Genomic DNA, 20,619 nt, shown 5'->3' with positions numbered 1-20,619 from the left:
TAGCACAGAGAAAAGCAGTAGAAGAGACAGACCTGAGTTTCTTCTCCGTGATGATTCCGCTTCTTCTGTGATCACATCGTGTAATGGACAGACATAGACAAAGGAGATGGGCGTGAGAGGATGTATTCAGAAGGTTAAAACTGACACTGAGGGAAAGGGCCAAAAATTGTTTTAGAGAGAAGTCTGCAGTGCAGAGTTAGTAAATGGGGAGAAAAATAGCAAGACATCAGAAAGAGAAAGAAAGCTGAGAAAGAAGTGGTTAAACTACAGTTGAAAAAGAACAGCAAAGACAGGGTTAGTAGAGGAGCTGAGGAAGTAACAAATGTTATAATTGAGATCAAAGTCAATCTTGAAATGAAGCTGAAAAGAAACCTGGATAGTAAAAGGTATGTTAACTAGCAGAAACACTTTTGTTCATGACTGTTCAACTTTTCGGAATGTTATTAACTTGAATGCCATTATTAGTTTTTTCTTTCAAGTACAGAACACCCAGTTTAAAGTCACCAATGGGAAGTGTATTGTTAGATTAATTCAATGATTAAATGATTTTAATTTATTCTGAACCAAACTTCGCATACCCAAAATGGAAAATAAAAAGGAAACAGATTGTTTGCAAAAGGATATACAAGCTCATGAATTTCAGAATCCACATAACACACTCTGGAAAGGACCATGTTATTGTAACACTTTGCCAACGGCAATATTTTCAAGACCAAAATATTGAATATGAGAAAAGAGAATGTATAGCTAATAACTCTCATGGTCAATTCAGCAGATATTTTTCCAAATCAAATATTATTCATCTCACAGTAGTCTAAGTTATTGGAAATGCATGCAAATTAAATGCCAAAGCAACTATCTCATTACTTACTTTATTATTTCAAATTCAAAACACACACTGCCATTCAGACATGGAGAACATCTGAGGGACAATGTCATTCTCTGTACTGAACATCTAGTTGTAGCAAAAGAATGGGAGGAATTTATCTTGAAAAGTAATAATAATTACATTGAACTATGAAGCTACCATCACTAGCAAAACAAGTGCATTCTTACAAAAAAAGCATCAGAATTAAAGCAAATATATGTATCTGTAAGTCCTGATCTAAGTTCTGCTCGCAGTTTGTGAGTCACAAAATACTGCTCATAACTCAGTAACACTGCAGATATTAGATTAAAAATTCCAGAAAAATTCATACACCACAAAAAATATGCTGTAGTTTTTGCAGTCAGTATCAATAGCACTGAAAAATGCAAAATTAGAATAAGCAATATAAATTAACAAAATGAAATGAAAGACAAGACTAATTTTCATCCGATAACCCATGTTCTACAGTTAAACTATTTTGTTATATAGCTAGCAGATTATCATTTTCATCCAACAAATGTCAAGACTGCACCAAAACTTTACTGTAAACACAGATTGTAACTTACATTTGGAATTCACTTTAAGGCAATTAAATTTGCTTACAGGATGAACACAGTTAAGTGCTATATTTGAGATATATAATATGAAAGCATAGCAGCTGACAGTTTTGACAAAGGATGCTATGTGTTCATATGTTAAAAAAAATAAAAGTAATGGTGCGTAAATTGCATAATAAAGTGCAATGAATCCATAGTATGAAATTAACAATGAAAATAAAGACCTATTTCTCCTTAATTTTATACAGCCCATATTAATACAATGTAGCTGTAATTTCTGTAACAGTTAAATAAATAGATCATTATTACCATCATCAGAAACCCAGCAAAAAAAAATAAAAACTTTTTTTTTCTGAAAATGTTTTCTGTTATCTGTGTGTTTATATATTATCTACAGCCCCAAAGCAAGCACTCCTACTATGCCAAACACTATCATTAGAAAGTCTCTATCATGACACCCTTTTACCCCATTTGTGGATTTTAATAGCTGTAAGGATAGCATAGCTTTAAGCCATATACTACATTAAGCCAAAATTTAAAAACTTCAGAAGTTTTCAGAAGATGTTTAGAACCACTTAATTTCCAAGTTAGTAATATGCCAAGGACCCCTTTGGAGGATTCTAGCAAGGAATAGCCAGTATTTGGCTGCGTATGAGACACATCTGGCGATATGTTTTAAAAACTGAATTTTTAAAAGCCCTCATGCAAAGCGTTGGGAAAAAATATTTACAAATATATTGTCTTTTTTTTTCTTTATTGTGGATAACTGTTCAGATGATATCTCATTTCTTGATATACATAGTTTGTAAAATGTGTATATTAATTGTTGCAAGCATTAGTGAATTAGAAGTAGTTTGTGATATAGTAATGCACCAATATCCTTCCATTAGACCTATTAATTTAGATGCAATAGCACTTAATAGGAACCAATCTCCTCATGATTAAGAAGCTACCCATGAATCTCTCTGGATCCATAAATCTCTCTGGATCATTCATGAAAATTCTCTAGTTCTGGAGCTTGAAATACACTACATTCAATCTTTGTTGATAGAAATGTATTAAAATCTGCAAACAAAATCATGGAATAAAATTCTATTAAATTTAGGTGTCAATTGGTAGTTTTCATTTGCATCTTTATTGCTTTCTTGTGGAACAAGCATTTGTTTGTATAAACTGTGTATCTTGAGTGTGGTATGGAGTCTGGGTATTACACACAGATTTATAAACAAATTAGACTCTTTGAATGAATAAACTTCTAAAACAAATGAAAACCAGCTATTGTATTACAAGTTTGGGTAAAACAGGAGAAATATCAACTATTTTGTCATGCTTTGATACAGAGCTTTTTGCTGTAAGTAATGTCAGTTATTAAAGAGAAGTATTTAGGAACTTAATTTAAAAAAAATGTGCTTGAAACCTTGTATAGCAAACATGCCCATCTGAAATTCTAAAAGTAGCATGGGACAACGAGATGTAAGTTATTCTTTTTTTTTTTTCCTTTCTTCAAAGCTTTTCTTAATTTCAGTTTTCTTTGCTCCTTAAAAACAAAGACCTTTCACTGCATTTCTGCCCTCAGAACCTTCTGTGGCTTCACAGAAAAGCCTCATTTGTGAGCACTCTTTATGCCATAAGACATGCAACAGCACAATCACATAGGCACAATCTTAAAACAGGGAGGAGACTTTAAAAAAGAGATGCTCCATCAAGTCTGCATGTTCCATAAGTATACGTCCCTAGTCTGGATGTGATTAGACTTAAAGAATGACATAAAGCATGCAGCTCTCTGGGAAGATGTTCCCTACCACCAGTCAAATTCTGTAATGCTGAGGATACTGGTAAAAGAGGAGGACTACAAAGCAGAATAGTTAAGTGCAGAAATAATTGTTAAAAGAAGATTTAGAGTGAATGGCTATTTGACTATGTTCAAGTCTGCATAAAATCAGTCTTCCATAATCTTATTTAATAGCATTAAAACACGTCTTCCAGTTACCCTTCCTGTAGATACAGAACCCATTTCATACTTTCAATGTTTTTAATGAGGTACTTTCTTACTAGTTAAAAGTGAGTTTTTCATCTTAAAGTGTAAACTCACACACACAAAATGACAGTTGCGCCCTGGACAGATGCTGACATTTTTGCTCAAAAATGTTAGCTGAGGACTAAATAAGATGAAGAAAACACAGGAAGACAGAAGCAATGCATTCAATTTTGTAACTACAGCATATATGCAAGGCTTAATATATGCTATATAAAATACATGCTATGTAAAGACAGTAAGAATATGGAAATTGTCATTAATTCCTACCCAGAGATAAGGATAATACTCTGTTACTTTGGTACAGAGTAGGCATATTGACTTTCAAAGTGGTACAGGGAAACATAGAAAGTAAATTTTAAGTAAATACTTTATTTATTTAAAATAAGTACTCTACGTCTGTTATACACAACATCTATTAATTAAAAAAGGAGTCCATCATTCCAAAATCTAGTGGGAACACTCGTATTCTTTTGAGAAAACAATTATTCATATGATATATTCAATCTGAATTGCTTCTCAATTGGCACGGGTCAAACAATCTTCACAGATTCAACATGGCATGTAATATGTAGCTTTTTCTGTAAATTTTGCCCACTTCACTGCTTTCCAGATCTCACAGCATCTTTGTAAGAACCTTTTCTGTATTTTCTTCACCAGCCCTACCAGAGGGCCCTTGCATCAGGGCCCCAGATGACTTCTTTTACTTTCCCACTGTTCTTCTGACAACTGTTCTACTGCCTAGTGACTTTTTCTCTTCAGCAATCATAAACTAGTCCCTGACTCCACTCAGCTCCTCTCCTTTTCACAAGATGGCAATTTTATACCAGCTTTCTTGTTTAACCATAATTTTTGATTTGTCCATTGCTCATGATGGCCTTTACATGAAGTGCTACTGTGTTCTCACCTCTCTCTGAGTGGCCCATCTTCAGCAAAAATACTTTGCCTTTTCCTGACTAATCTTATTCCCCATTTCTAACAGCATTTTTTTTAATGTACATTCTATCATACTTATGATACCATACTTACTAACTACAAACTTATTTTAAAATAACCACCATTTTGTTTTGAATTATTTTTTTACTACTGTATTACTACTTCAGCTGATTCCATGACAATAGATGAACTATTCAACTACGAAGATGTTATCTCAGAAAGGTTTTTCCTGTGTATAGTTAAGGAATGCTTCCACCAGGATAAAGACATAAGCCATGATTTCTTTCAGATTGAAAACCAGTCACTGTATATAAAGACTTACCATTTGTAAGCATGCCTTTGTGTTTTCTGATGTGCTTAACTTACCATTGTTACAATTCCTCTACAACCTTAATACAGTATTAAAGAAGTATTGCCTTCCCCAAATTATTACAGAAGCACCCCACTTTGACCTTTTTCCATCCTGAGATGTACAAGTGCATTTAAAATAATCGGTCTCCTTTTTGAATCATATCAAAATATGTCAGCGTTTCCTTATGTTATTTGACCATTGCTTTGAAATTAAAAGTGTTGACAAGGGTTGGACATCTGATGACATTGCCATCTTCTCAAGAGGCAGCGATAATGAAACTATCACAGAATGGTTTTCAGATAATAAATGTAAAATCTACTAGCCTAAAGTATGAAAAACAGGGTAAAAACAGTAATACTTCCTTTGCTATCTCACATAGATTGTTCCTGCATCGCCTGTATCATCTCTGGATGGAAACGCAGTTTGCTAGACTGCGTTCACCTCCCAGACTTTGGATAGTGAGACTGATTATTCACTTGTACAACAGTTTACAGGCAACAGAAATGATTATTACTGCCCTGGTGCCCTAAACGATGTGCTTTCTCCCTTAAATAACCCTATAGGTTCAGAAGAGATGAGTGATGATACCAGGTGAAAATAATTGATTTTTTAAGGAAAAACAGTATCTTATTCAACTGTATATCTATTGAAAATAAACAAAACAACAAAATAAACAAAATAAACAAAATAAACCATGCACTTCCACCCCAGCCTACTGCATTTCCAAGTTGTTCTCTGAGGACAGTATGTATAAAAATACAAAAGCATATGAAAATGTTTTTGTTTTTTTTTCTTCTACTGACCAAGAAAATGTGACTAGACCTCTATTCTCTTTAGTTTGTCATCTATTACAGCTCAGAGAGAGGCACTGTGAAAGTGGAAATGCTTAGTATGTTAGATAGAAGCACATAAGTATTCTGTGTGCTCTTTGATCCAGTGGTGTCCGGAGAATGCAGTGCTCTCTCACAGGATGCTGCCAGCTAAAGGAAGGGCACACACATTCAAGCGCTGGCTTGAATTTCCATGTTATGCTTGGCTATGGTTCTGCAGTTTTGCTCTTCCATTCCTTTACTTAAATATAATTGCCTCTTTGAAACATACAGAACAACAGTTTTGGCAATTGCCTCAGAACTTAGAGATTTAGGGCGTTGTTGAAAAAACATGTTGGTTTCTGATAGCCAGAATTTTATCAGCATCTTCTGTGGTAGAGCCTGAAACAAAAGAACCATTTTGCTTCTTTAATGACCTTTAAAGACCTACAAATGATTGTAGTCCCACATATTATTTTAATGCTTCCCATGATATAGCATTACTATTATTCCTTTTTTTACTTTGAATTATTTTTATTATCTATTTATATTTTTATCTACAATTTGTTCACAGTCCCAGTAATTTGCTCAACGTATTCATGTCATCAGTGTCTCATTTTTCTCACAGCTTTTCTTAGCTGTAATTCTACCTGGCTGTTTCCACGTGACTGGTTAGGTTAAATTCTTAAGAGACGAACAAAACCTAAAAAACAGGACAAGTTTCTGCTATAGCAGAAAATTATTTGTATGAAAAGACAATTAAAAGAGGGCAACAGCAATATTAGGTACCCATATACCTCCTTGCTGCATTTTGTAGACTGCCAACTTCAGCCAGGGACTAAGTTGTGGTAGTATCTCCTTGCTGTGCGCTGTGCCAACAAAACATTTAAAGAAAGAAAGCACAGCCCTTGCAGAGGGCAAATCCCATATTGACAAGCTTCAAGCAATTTGAAGCTTCCTTAATCAGGCCACATCACTGGTTATAGATCAAATATATCTCAACATCCAGGTGTGAGTACAGTGGAATCTCCTCCTAGTTGCCCTGCTTCTGGTATGCCTTGAAAATGAAGATACTATGGGTTTGTAATGATATAGGGATGTCTGTAGGGGCCAGCAGTGTGCCACACATAGCAGTTAACTTGCATCCTGAAAGCTGCAGGTGTGTGTTATGCTGGTACTCCACCATTTCTCCTGCCTCTTCAGTATAGAGAATCAGTTTGGAAAAGCACCATGAAACATCACACATCATTGTCCCAAGTGTACATACCATGAAAGACAATCCTGAAAACAAAAATCAAAGCAGAATTCATGTTCTTATCAGACATCAGCCTTTACATAAAGACCTAAGGCTGTGAAGTGCAGTGCAAAATTTTTCTCAAGTCTTTATCTATTCTGGGGTTTGGCAATTGTGACTGTGGCTTTCCAAACCAATTTTGTGTATCCGCAGCAGTACTTGAGATCAGTGATACTGTTCCAGAGGAAAAAATAGATAAAAAAGAAAATCAGATAAATATTGTTCTGATATACAAATGCTTTCAAAAGTAACTACTTCTAATGCCCACCTTTGTTTCCGATTTCTATTCTGCCACCTGTTTTCTTGTCTTAGAATTACAAGATTTTCCTCACATTCCAAAATCTACAATGCCCTAAAAGCAGGCATCTAACGAAGTATGGCTCTTGTTTCTAAGAATGTGGAAGGTGACTCCAAACAAGTTATTGCTAATAACAATGGATGTGCCATCTGCCTAGACAACAGAGCACTACATTTTTAAGCCCACCTCAGCTGGGAGATGGAGATAATGCTCTTACCTAACTATGGTGTACAGGAAAAGTCTGGGCAGAGAGATTATTCTGCAAAAATTACCCTGGAAAGGCAACAGTGAAGATATGCAGATGTTGTATCCTGAATTTCTCATTCAATACCTAAGACATTCAGCTGCAAAAGAAGATACACTTACATTGCAAGACTGGCTCTTACAAGCAATACTTGTTTTATCCTGTAACTTTCTCTGATGAATTAAAACGTCAGGAAGCATGGAATTCAAATGAAGGTCTGTCCTTATGCAGCTATATTCCCCAGTTTCTAGTTTAGAGACTGAATCTGGATTTTGCTGCTCCTCTTCAGTCCTGATTTTTGCACTTGAACCTGCATAGTTCAGATTCAACAAGAAACTTGGAGGTGTTCAGCATGTAAGTAAGCCAAAAAATTAAGATTACAGCACTTAGGAGGTGGTACAAATGTCCAGTCATGTAAACTTTAACTTACATGACTGGGAAAAGTGTTGTTATTAGAATGAGACAATTATTATGGCCAGAGAGAGATCTGCAGACAAGAACTATACCATTGTACTCTTGGAACTGGAAAACCCCCATTCATTTGAGAGACATGCATCAACATTTAAATACAGGACAAAACCTGCAATCTAAAGCTTCTTCGTCTAGTATAGTCCTATTCTATTCCATTCTTACTCTACTCTACTCCACTCTTCTCTACATTTTACAATGTGTTCATCACCATAACATCACAGTGCATTTTTATAAGTGATTAAAATAATGTGATTAGCACCTCTTATTGTCTGATTCAGAGGAGAGAACAATACTATTATTACCATCAGCATTATCATCACTATTATTAGGCTTGCTTCTTATTGTTATGCAATTGTAGTAATGAAGACAGAGCTGAATAATTGCACTTAATGTTTGGGGTGGAAGAAACTTTTTGATAGTTCTTAGCTCCAGAAGAAATCCACTCATGTACAGGATAGATTTGCAAACTCCAGCTGTATGGAGATATAAATTGCAGCTCATGCTAAAAAAAAAAGGTCACAACGTTATTTCTGCCATGACAGTACACGAGGGTTTCAGATTCAAGTCTCTGAAGATGACTTTCTCACCTTGCATGCAGTAGATACCTTTGTTCAGTCAACTAAACAAGAATCAACATGACTTATACCTGGATTCCTGAAGCTTGCACACATGGATAAATTATAACAAAGTTCAAATCTAAAGAGCAAGCTAAGTCTAATAATATGCCAGAATATTTCTTTTCTAATGTATGTGCATTCTAACACAATTGTGTACAAAAGCAGATCTATTTTTGCTATTCTAAAACAGAACTATGTACAACACTATTCTAAATAGTCTCTACATACTAAAAATTCCACACCAAAAAAAAAAAAAAAAGAAAAAAAGTACATCAAGCACACACGCATTACAAAAGCATGAAATGTGTTTTTATAGTCTCATGCTTTCATGTGGTTTTCCAAACCCTGACAAACCTGGCTCAGAATGGTGTTTCTTTTTCGGCAATAGCTTTTCATCAGTTATTGTACCATTCACCTTTTTCTGCTGGTCCTCCCATGTAACTTCTAGCATAAACCAAAAAAAAATCAGAAATATTATATAACTTGCATTATAAGACACCTAATATCATTTGGGACAACTTGATCTAAACAAAATACTATCATTAACACAGAAAAAAATAGATTATTTCTTTAATTTAGAGGCCTGTGATGAAGAGGTTTAGTCAACAACTTAAACAAGGAAAAGGATATACTCTATGTAAGTTAATGTCTATGTAATATATCAAATATTTCTCTCTCTTTTATATATAACAATTGTGAAAAAAAAAAAACAAACAAACATTAAAAACATTGGAGGTTATTTACACAATAACTCCTCCTATTTTAAAAAAAGTGAACAGGGTATTTTATAGCTTCTTAAATATTTATATATTTCTCTGAATTTAAAAAGGCATGCAAAAATATTTTAGTAGAAAAGACTTCACAAATTCACAAAAATTCAAACAAACAAACAAAGTAAAACCAAACCATTAATCATGCATGTTGTTTTTAAATTGCAAAAGTATTTTTAACAATAAATTGAGTTAAAAATATTTAAGCCAAAAGTAGGTCAGATTCACTTTTAAAATCTGGAATTTGATTTAAATTCAACCTGTATTTTAGGCATATTAAGACACTCTTCCTAATTACGGTTCCTATACCCTGAAACCAGCATTTCTGACCTATCTGCTCATGAAAAGAGCTATGGATATAGGCATGTACACTGTCCTCCAGATAGGGACTCCATTTCCTAGGATTGCAAGACTTTAGTCTTTGTGACAATGTCAGATATTTTTGGTCTACATTTAAATTCTCTACCTTCTGAAAATTAAACTGTGTGGTTATCATAACACTACGCTTTAAAGCTTTTGATAGCTCATGTCAAAACCAAATCTAGCCCAATCAATTAGATAGATTAAATACCTTAAGCTCCATTTTTGGTTTGGGCTGTTGTGAAACTGCTTATTTTGCTGATCCCCCCAAATGCAAAGGTCCTTACAGCCATAAAGCATGGGTATAACCACTTATGTGATCAGAGAAATAGCTAGTGATGGAGAAGAATATGCTAGATATGGAGTACATTCTCAATCTTGTTAATTAAAAAAAAAAAAAAAAAAAAGACATAAAATTATATTAGCCCATGACCTTTTTTTTCCTCATTATTTGAGCTGTGTGGATATCTGGAATTCAGAATGTAAACATTTAAAAATGTTATCTGCAGTTATCCTGTAGCCATCTTATCTATGGCTGTTGTTCTACAACAGGCTGCTCTCCTATGAAAGGTGGCTTTCACTTTTGAAAATGATGGAGTTGTAGACTTCAAGTAATAACACATCAATAAAATTTTCAATATAATGTTTTTAGGACACCACAGATATGCATGTTGAAACACAAACTGATACCTTTGAAGTACTTTGTGTAGCACTGAAATTCAGAAGACACATTCTGTTTTGAAACTGTGGAAATAAAATCTTATGTTTCTTCCTAACAAAATTTTGATTTTATGATAAACATCAAATAAAAATATAAGTCTTTGAATAAATATTTTGCCATGCCTTAAAAGAGCAAAACCCATTATAAAAAGCAATATAGGCTACTTTTTAATGCTTATACTAAAAGTGATAGTATCACCATGTAAATACTTTCAGAAAAAAAGTTTCAAGGATCCTTCTATAGCTATAGTTATTCTTACAACATTAAATTCAAGTATCTGTTTCATTTTTTCAGAAGGTAAGTGCAACTCTTAGACTGAGTACATGGAGACTGCAGGTACTTGAGTTCGGATCAGATGAAAAGCTTCATTGACTTCTGGAACAATGCAAGAGTTTGGCTAGTATTGGTTACTGGTTAGATTGCATTATAGTCTCTAAAAATCTCTCTATCTCTTTTTTTTTTTTTTTTTTTTTTTTTTTCCCTGCAAGGCACAGGGCCACCTTCTATTCCCTTGTTTTAATCAAAGCTTCTTTGGCCAACTTATAAATATTTGGAAATAAATCTTCCCATTTTCTAATTTATCATTCACTTCTCACCACTCTCACTTCAAAATGAATTTCAATCTGTCTTCTGTTGTGAGAATCAGTTGTGACTAATGAAAGACATAATAAAATCATTGACCTCACATATTATATAAAAGATGAGATTACTGAGTACAAAAATTATAGTTATTGAAGCACTGTTGGGGCTAGAAGGATTTGACAGGTGCACTGATTCAGATTTCTTCCTATCAGTATGAACGATAAAATTGTTAAATGCGGTTGTTTCATTAGATGCCATTGTTGCATCTACCCCCGGGCACCAGCACCACAGTGAGCTGTGCAGCCAGGCTCTCTCCCCAGCGCACATCAGGATACCACCTGGCCGTGTGCCTTTCGCTTCTGAGAATGACACTCGCTCATGCTGCCTGGGACAGGTTGGTGCACTCCAGTATACCTACTGTTAAAAACAAACTCAGCATTTATTCCACTTTTGTTTAGAATATTCAGTGTTAAAAGTAAGGAAATAACATAGAATTGTTGCATATCTCCAGCTTTTCTGATTTTCTAAATATGTGCTCTAAGCTCCAGTTATGTCGCAGCTGAAGCAGAATGATGCTGCAAGCTGCAGAGCTACAAGATGATGCAGCAGAATACCAAGATGCTAATGACAGAGGGTTTTCTTATGCAAATACTACCCCCTCCCTTCTTTTCTCTGCACTACAGACAATAACATTCCTTTTCTCAGTTACCCTTTGCTTGAAACTTTCTCTCAAATTTCTTTTTTTATTAAATCCACTCAGCTTTTTTATTCTTTTCAGCTCCAAAAATTTCTGTGAAGCAATTTTTATCAGTACGTTTCGAGTTTTAGACTTTTAATTAGCTTATCATAAAGTCTTCACTTTTTCACCAGGACATACTTAATGTAGTCATCTTTTCCTGCAAATGAAAAATTCTCAGAACTTCTATTTTTAATGCTGTAAGTTGAACACTCAGAAAGGAATTATATTCTTAATAATTTATGGTGACAACTACTTTAAAAATGAGTCAAAAGTGGATTTTGCTAGTGCTTATTAAACATGAAGCAGCACAGTGAAAAGCCATTAGAACTGTGGAATAAATTGTCAAAAGCTAAGAAACTACATTTTGAACCAGATGCTCATGATTTTTAACTCATGCATTAAGAATACAAGGAGAAGAGGAATTAATTAGACTTATTTTAGAAAAGGCTAAATTCACATTATGCAAGTTTTAATTTACAAAGCAAATTCCCTAAGAAAATAAGAAGAGCTATAATAAAAGAAAATACAAAAAGAGATATAATAAAAGAAAGTCCACCAAGAGGGAAAAAATCCAGCTTTGTCAAACCTCCACTGGAAAAAGTGGAGGAAAGCAAATGGCTTTACGTCATGATATGTGAATTGTGCCAGATGTACTACATTTTATAAGGAATGAATCCAATCCCACCTAACACCACTGTTAATGGCATCAAGGCCAGCTCCATGTGACACAAAGCCAGCAATGAAGGAACTCTGCTGCTGCTCCTACATCAAGGGAGCTTCCAGATACCTCTGTAAAACAGGGCTGAGTTTCCCCTACCCTGCTGTAACAAGAACTAGACTCTGGTCTGATACCTAAAGACAAGACTCACAGTCCTTTTCTGTCAAAATTTGAGCAAGACCTCCCGCCTCTCCAGGTAACATTGTACCAGTACTTCACACCATACCTGAGGACACCACTTCTTAGCCTTTCCTATTTACACTGTAGCAGGTCGTCTAAAGTTTTTTCTCCATACGGAAAAGAATATTCAAAGAAAAGAACTTCACATGAAACTAGTTTGCAAACTGAGCCAAATCAGCAAATGAATGCTGGGATATGCTAACAGCATTTTAAAATAAATAAAGTGTTCTTCTTAAACAGCTATTTAAGCATCACTTATATTGTGGGTTTAACTAATGCAGCACTGCAATAAAAATGCTGACATATCTTAATTATTTATTGTTTTCATCTCATGTTCATTACTGAACTATACATCTTGGAGAAAAAAAAAAAATTAATAAAAATAGTGGGCTTCATTCCCTGGGGCTGCAGTGGGAATACATTAAAGTAACTTTAATGGGAGTCATTAGGTAGGTAATAAAAAATATTGCCATGTAACTACATTTTATATTACCATTACTAGTGTAACAAAAATTATAGTGCACTGTAGGTTATTCCTTTACTCCAGAAATATTTTCTTCAAATTGACTTCAAGGCTACATTAATTATTTGTAGTTGTAAATCAATTAACAGTTCAAGTCATCCAGTAGCAGTCTCATCTCATCATATTCCCTAGCAGAAAACATCATCAATTCCAATCTAAACTTATTTTCTAACTGTCTTAGACTGGGTCCTTCTACATGGGGAATAGCATAATCATCTTCTATTGCTTAGTCTAGGGCAGAATGTTAGATACAGTGAAACAACGTCACAGAGAGAACTTGTTGTAATACTACAGTACGCTAGTGAGTAGAGTCACAGCCTACCTTTAGCTAAAAATCAAAGTATCACTTGGTGCTTTACTAAATATAACAGACTGCCAAACATGAATAAACAACAGAAAAAAAAAAAAAAATAAAGGAACTGTACCAGAAGAATAAAATCGTCAGTTAATGGTACATTAAATATAAATATATCTATATTTAAGAAGGTATATTTAATTATCACAAAGCAAAGACATTATTTTGAAGCTGCTATCAAGGCTTTTTTCCAGGATTGTTTGGGGTGGGGGAGGATTTGTTTGTTTCCTGTCTTCATATATGTTTTTAAAATACAGCAGTTTTGCTCCCTCTTCTGGTTATATGCCAGAAACACATTAGAAATGAATACGGTACAGCTGGCCTGTTGGCCTATTCAGAACAGGCTTATTTTGAATATCTCCGAAGAGTAGCTCTACTGAATCAGCTGTTTGGATAAGCACTGCAGGGTTACCTTGACAGGACCACTTTAAGGCAGGAGATTGGTTGCAGAGAGCTTATGAGAGAGATGGAGATACCACACAAAGATACCATTGACGTTTCTGTAGAAGACCCTGAGGCACAAAACACTGGAGACTGGGAATCCAGCATCCTGGATAAGCTCTGATGCTTTGCTAGGTATTTGTTCTGCTCAGGTTCCTTTTCCCAGCATCCACACCTAGCCTGCTAGGGACAAACACTAGGCTAGGTGGATTTCTGGTCAGACCTGGTATGGTCCTCATGTTTTTATGAAAGGTAAGCAGAAAGAAAAGTCAAAAGATCTCCAGAGTCTTATGATTAATTAATTTAAATAAGGCACATCACAGGTAATGACCAACATAAACATGGAAGAAAATGCAAGCGTTTGCTCTGCACCTCTCTTCTGTGGTCTCTATTCAAGTTTGCATGCCCTTGGTTATCAGTGAGTGCTCCGTGCACGCAAGGAAATGGGAACAGACTACAAATCCACCCAGCAAAGTGCAGGATGTAAGGTTTAATTTGGTTTATGGATTTGGTTTTATTTTTCAGGCTATTCTGCACATATATTCCATGTATGTAAGCTCCTGTAACACGTAATGCAGAAGAGGAACTCATGAATGGAAATTCTCCATACAAATTCTGAAATGTAACAATGATTCATACAAAATATTTCTTGATATCTGGAAATAAATCATGTTTGCATCTCTGTCATAAACGTGTGACTATAGTATATATGACCAATCATTTTATTGAGCGATCTTTTTCTAATAGTTTGTTACAATGAACATGTTATTTCACTCTATTGGATATTTAAGCCCCTGGTTTGGATACTATTTCTTATGCTTTCTGGGCTATTATTATTTTAATGGTCTTCTTGGCAGGGCACAATGCTTCTTGGCAGGGCACAAGTGCACATGAGCAGCTGAGAAGTTTAGCTGCCTTCTTGTGATAAGGGGGAGCTGCCTGAGAAGCCTGAGCTAGCTTTAGAGTCCTTCACAAAAAGCTGGAAAAGCTGGAAGAAGCCTTAGCCTCCTCTGCCTTTATTCAGGACTTTTTCAAGTTGAGGTTCTTGCATGGTCCTGGGCCCTGTCCTGCTTTCCGTGCACTGGGGGCTGAGGGACAGGGAGAGGGGATGACCTGCCTTGTGTCACCCCTGCCGCCCCACTCCTGGTTCTGGCTGAGCTGCTGGCATCTTATGGGTGATTTACTTCTGTTTTGTGTTCTCGTGGGGATTTTATTCCACCCCTTTTCCCAAAGCAAGGATTGCAGTTATGTGCTTTCCTACAACTAGAGCAGCCTCAATAGCTCAATACCTTACTTAAACCTTACTTTGCTTGAACTAGAATTTAATTAAAATCTAGTATTACCCTCCCTAAGTTCTCATAACACACATAAATTTGTAAGGTATACTCACGGCACACATTAAACATAATCAGTATCATTCTTCATGCAAAATTCAGAAGCTGCCATGGTCTCTTAGCAAAGCCTGGATTCTATGAGCAGGGAAATAGAGAGCACACAAGAGACTCATGGCTGTCATGTTTAGTAGTTCAGGCAAGGTGTAAGCCCCATTTCCAGGAGTCCCACATGATCTTAGATGGAAGAAGATGCTCAGGTCTGCCAGCAGGATGAGAGTCCCTTTGGCGTGACAGCAACACGCTTAGTTTTCAAAAAACACGTGTATCCACTAGTTCTGCAAGTTAACCTGGGACCGCTTCTTTGACTGGGGCTCCCTTATTCTGCCTGGTTTGCACTTCGGTCACCTAAATTCTTTAAATTGTGCCTAAACCATGCAGAAAGTCTGAAATTCTATTTTGTGAAATGTCCGTTCTAACTCTTGGGCATCTGGACTGCTCACACTGTGGTGGGGCTCCCGTGCGCTTCGAAACTGGAGTGCAGGGAAAGGGCACAACTTGGTGACTTGGGTCTTGTCTTGGTATAGACTCAACAAACAAATAGGCTCCAAACACTTCTGAACCTGGGAGATAAAAACTGAGAAGCATTCCTGATTCCCATAAAATAGACAAAGCTGTTGTGTAATTATAAAAAATACTCTAAAGAATGAGGGAGCTGATAATCCAAAAGGCTTTAAGTTCTGCTTCAGTAACTACAGCATCTTTTATGCACCTAAAATTAAGGCAGTAGAAATTAGGTAGAAATATTTCTACCTAAAAATTTCAGGAGCCTTCTCTTCCAAACACAAATGATCAAAAGGTGTTGTACAAAATACATTAAAAAAAAAATAATAAAAAGACCTGAGGGAGAATTGTAAGAGACGGTTGTGTTTTTTTTTTGGTAATAAATATTTGAAATCAAGTATGAGGCACAGGTGACTCCTCTGGACTGAAAGAACTCTGGAGAAGGATGTTCTAAACCACAAAATGTATTAACGCATCTTTAAAATAGGTTAGTAAGATTTAGTTTATCGTGCAAAGTACCTCTTTCAAGCTTTCTCTATAAAAATTGTTTTGTGGAAGGAGTGGAAGATAAACCAAGAATAAAAACAGCTTTAGTCTGACTTAGTAACTGATTACTTGTGTATCAACCTAGTCAAGTCAGCGGCAAAAGCCTCCAACTTTATCAGTTAGAATTTGGATCTTAAAAGTATAACTCATAGAACTCTTTGGTAATAACAATGAAATACGTTTACGGCAGCTGATTTCCAGCTCTTGAATTCACGCAGAACTATTTTGGCACAGCCTCCAGAGTTAGAGAAATGAGACCCTGCATTGCTTTACAAACCGCACTCTTTCTGCAAAGGCACCTCAGTCTGTCTGCACTATATGAGAGGAAGAGTGAAATAAGCAGTGTATTAAAAATAGTGTTTCCCACAACAGAGTGAACCATCGCAGGCAAAACTGAATCCTGGCTCTCCCTGGTACCTGTGTTCTCCTTGCTACATGAATCTAGCAAAGAGAAAGCTAGGAATAGCACAAAATAGTCTAACTGGGGCTGTCCTTTGCATGGCCTCCTGATAGAGATGGAATTGTAAGAATTAATATCCAGATTTTAATAAAGCCAAGACACTATCTAGACGGTGTTTCATTCACTGGTAGAAGATATAGATGAGATAAGGTTTAAATGTAATATAGCTTTAGAAGTACCTGGATAAATCGTAACACATTCCTTCAAAATTGTCACAGCAATTTAGCAGCATGAACTCAAAACTGCCAAGTAAGCTGTGGTTGTTCATTGCAACTTCCATGTTCTATTATTAGGTAATAAATCTGTATCTCCATGTCAACATTTCAGTGGTTTGTATTAAGCTTATTTCTACAGCATTTGGAATAAAATATCAAACATAATAAGAACTAAACAATAGAGATGATTGCTAATAGTATGAGACTTTCTTTACCAGGATACGCAAACTAAAATGGTCCAGCTTTCCTCTGATTAGCAAAAATGTGCCAAACTTGTAAAATATATATCCAAGAGAGGTAACAGCATATAGCCCTGGTAATACATGGAAGACAATGAAGACAGTTTCATAGATGTCTGTGAAACCTACTTGGGCTCTTAGGGCAAAGCAGACTGAGAATTCCTAAATGAGCAGAAGTACAAAAATTACCCCACCTGGTCTAAATAGGCAGCACGATCACATGTGGTGTAAACTACATACTCAATAACCGTAAAAAAAATCTTTCTGGAACTTTTGATTCTAAGAAAGATTTTAAAACCACAGTTGAAAATACTTATTCTAAGAGCAAGAACAACACATTAAAATTGAAGATACACAAAGTTACTAATTTTGAACTAGCAGAACTACAGAACACACACACACACACACAGCAAAAACTAAGTAAATGAAAACAGCCACAATTCACCAACAATACCATCACAACTTGCCTTTTCTCCCATTAACAGGTGGGTTTTGATGTTTTTCCTCACAATCTTTATGACATTAAAAACAGACAACGATGATTAACAACAGGAACAGATACAATGATGAACAATATAACTAATATTTTGCAATACACACAAATATTTTGCAAAGTATGTTAGCAAAATTCCATGCAATGTGCTTGAATTAACACAAAACACACAGAGTGAACAGTACACACACGAGTGAACAACACACACTTAGAGACAGAATCACAACAAAAGCAAGAATACGTACATTGCACTATAATGTAAAAAAGGGAAGGCTGAGATCTTAAAGGCCACTTTGGATGCTTTACTGCAAACTACAATTAAAGAAAAAGTCCTGCTTTCTAGCTGCCAACTCTTCAAATTCTAATATCCAGATTTCTGAACCAGTAATGAGTCCTATCACAGTAATTATTTCTGGCTTTAAGAAGAAAACAGCAATCCATATTTTCTTCTATTAAATACCAATGGAAGCAGAATCCAGGTCATAGGATTCCAGATGAACTGTGATTCAAGCAATTATATTGTAAAGTAGGGACGGGATTTTAGGCATTGGTAACTTTTCCTACCAGCTAGTGCAAGATGATTTTTTTTGCTGAGCTTATTATTTCTTTGGGCCTGCTAGAGCACCTGATTCTCTCCACATAACTGCAGTAATAACTGCACCACATTATCCTTCTCTGGGCTGTGCTCCTTGGTTTTGAGGTTGGTACCACCCTTTTTTATTACCACAATTTTAGACAGCTAAATTTAGCATTGATCTAGCCCCAAATATTTACAACCAGAAAAGCTACTCTGTGCTGCTCTTCCACACCCACAACAGTTGGTGTAATGTCACATAAAGTTATAAAAAGGGATAACAGATTATTTTGTGAGAAAATATTTAACTTGAAGAGCAGACCAGACGTGACCTATTAACAGTGCATGTAAATGCACATTTAAGTTTTTATGATTCTTCCTTTGAGAAAAAAAATAATCTAAGAGCAGGAAAAAAAAAAATAAAAAGATATATGAAAAAATCTTTTGATCTCTGCAGGGCTGTGTGTTTTCTGAAATTTGAATGTAAAGTTGTATATTTTAATCACATGGTATTTGAGTTCAAAAAATATTTGCATCTATTTGATTTGATCATCAGCTCTTATCATACTAACTTCCTTTGTCTACTGATTGAAGTGTCTTCCAAGCTCGATGAGAGACATTATGCAAAATATTCTAAGTACTTCAGTGTAATGCTATTTGTTCAGCATCATCAGTCCACCTACACAAACTAAAGAAGAAGTGTCACAGCACAATAATATTTACTTCCTTGCCTGCCAAAAGGATAAATGAAAAGTAGAGGGTAACACGTCTACGGGGTGTACACTCAGATCTGGCTAAGGCTGTAACCTTATCATAGTGACAGAGTACTTTCAAAGAGGGAGAAAAAAAAATTAACTGCTTTTTTGCAAGTTGAACTATTTTATGTATTTACGAGCTAGTAAATAAACTATGCTATATCGAATTTGTTTGTCTTGTCTGAATTTTTAATTGAATATATTTACAAGCTAGCTGGCAAAGCTTCCCTACATGCTCATGGGACATATTACTAAAGGAGATAGGCACTTGTGGTCTGACAGACCTGCCTCGACCTCCGATTCCTGCACTCCAATACGCTTGTTTTCTTCATCTCCTGCTGCATTTGTTTAAGCAAGGTATGACGGGGGGAAAAAAGCAAGACAAAAACATGCATGCTTTGTTACAAGCTTGTCAAATAAAAGATAAATATCAAACAAAAAACATCCACAATAACATAAAAACCCTCAATCTGTCACATACATTATTTTCTGTGAATTAAAAATTGAATGAATCCTTTTGCTATTTTTCATAAATATTTCTGGTTTACTCCAATGACCTTCTTCTGAAAGTAATGATGGTCATATGCCGTCCTTAATAACCCAATTTCTTAATGAATTATTGAAACATCAGAAAGCAGACAATAAATACCAAAGCAGAAAAAGCAGACATATATTGATGTATAATTGGTTCACAAGCATCTACTGCTTGGCTTTGGTTTAGTTTCTCTTGCAAGAGAAGACAGGCCTACATTTTCAAAGAGCGTATTTAAAACTATGTATAAATCCTAAGCAAGTGGGCATACTCTGTACCTTAATATGTGCTGAATAAACAAAGCAAATGTTTCTCCAGCTTGGAAAAAAAAAAGTATCCTCAATTTGCCAGGTAATAGGCTTTTCACCTGGATTTCAGAGTGGTTAGAATTCAGAAAGATAGGTGCTTCTCCACCAGTACCTATAGCTAGATAGATACTGCTGCCTAGAGCATATCTAAATCTTAGAGAATACTGAAATAGCTGGAAATAACAGTGAAGGTATATAAACATGTATGATTAAAGTTATAAACACCATAAGTGCACTTCTTTTATCTCATTAAATAAGAACCAAAAGTTTTTGTGACAAAACTCATCTAATACCAGGGTAACAACCATAACAACATAGAAAAGTGTTGTGGTGAATAACTGGTGTACCGTAAGGCTGCTTTCATTTAAATGCCAGTTATTAAGCATTGTTTTGATATGATGCAATATATTGTAGTTTTTCAAGGTTCGGATTATGATTACTTATTGATTTTTTGTACTCTTTTTCCAAGTTTTTTTTTTTTTTTACATTTCTCTCATTACTTGTATAGGTTTATGTGCAACTACACGGTTCATTGAATTATTTGACTTTAGGTTTAGCAGGCAGTTTTAAAATCATGATTTCATGCTAGTTCTAACTGGTTATTGCTAATAAGGAGAAAGATTTAGGTAATAATCAATGCCAATGCAATGGAAACTAACATCTACGTAGCTTTCTGTTTTGTAATTCTGTGATAAAATCATGATATTTAAATTGCAACCAAAATTGTATCTG

At 35.3% G+C, this 20,619-nt stretch overlaps 1 protein-coding gene across 29 annotated transcripts in view; it reads right to left on the bottom strand.

The window, feature by feature from the left end:
- Positions 1–20,619, bottom strand: part of RIMS2 (regulating synaptic membrane exocytosis 2) — a 446,419-nt gene that overhangs the window by 100,964 nt on the left and 324,836 nt on the right. For 14 of the 29 annotated variants that reach the window (XM_032181320.1, XM_032181322.1, XM_032181305.1 and 11 more), the window contains one exon: positions 33–65. The exons of 13 other annotated variants lie outside the window; for them this stretch is intronic. In XM_032181320.1, coding sequence (XP_032037211.1) covers positions 33–65 — 33 coding nt within the window. The remainder of the gene's footprint in view (positions 1–32; positions 66–20,619) is intronic. 2 more of the 29 variants (XM_032181303.1, XM_032181308.1) reach the window with 1 other exon arrangement.

The sequence above is a fragment of the Aythya fuligula genome, chromosome 2, assembly GCF_009819795.1.
Source record: "Aythya fuligula isolate bAytFul2 chromosome 2, bAytFul2.pri, whole genome shotgun sequence".
Lineage (NCBI taxonomy): Eukaryota > Metazoa > Chordata > Aves > Anseriformes > Anatidae > Aythya > Aythya fuligula.
Note: the sequence above shows the minus strand (reverse complement) of the source record. Positions and strands in the feature narration are given on the sequence as shown.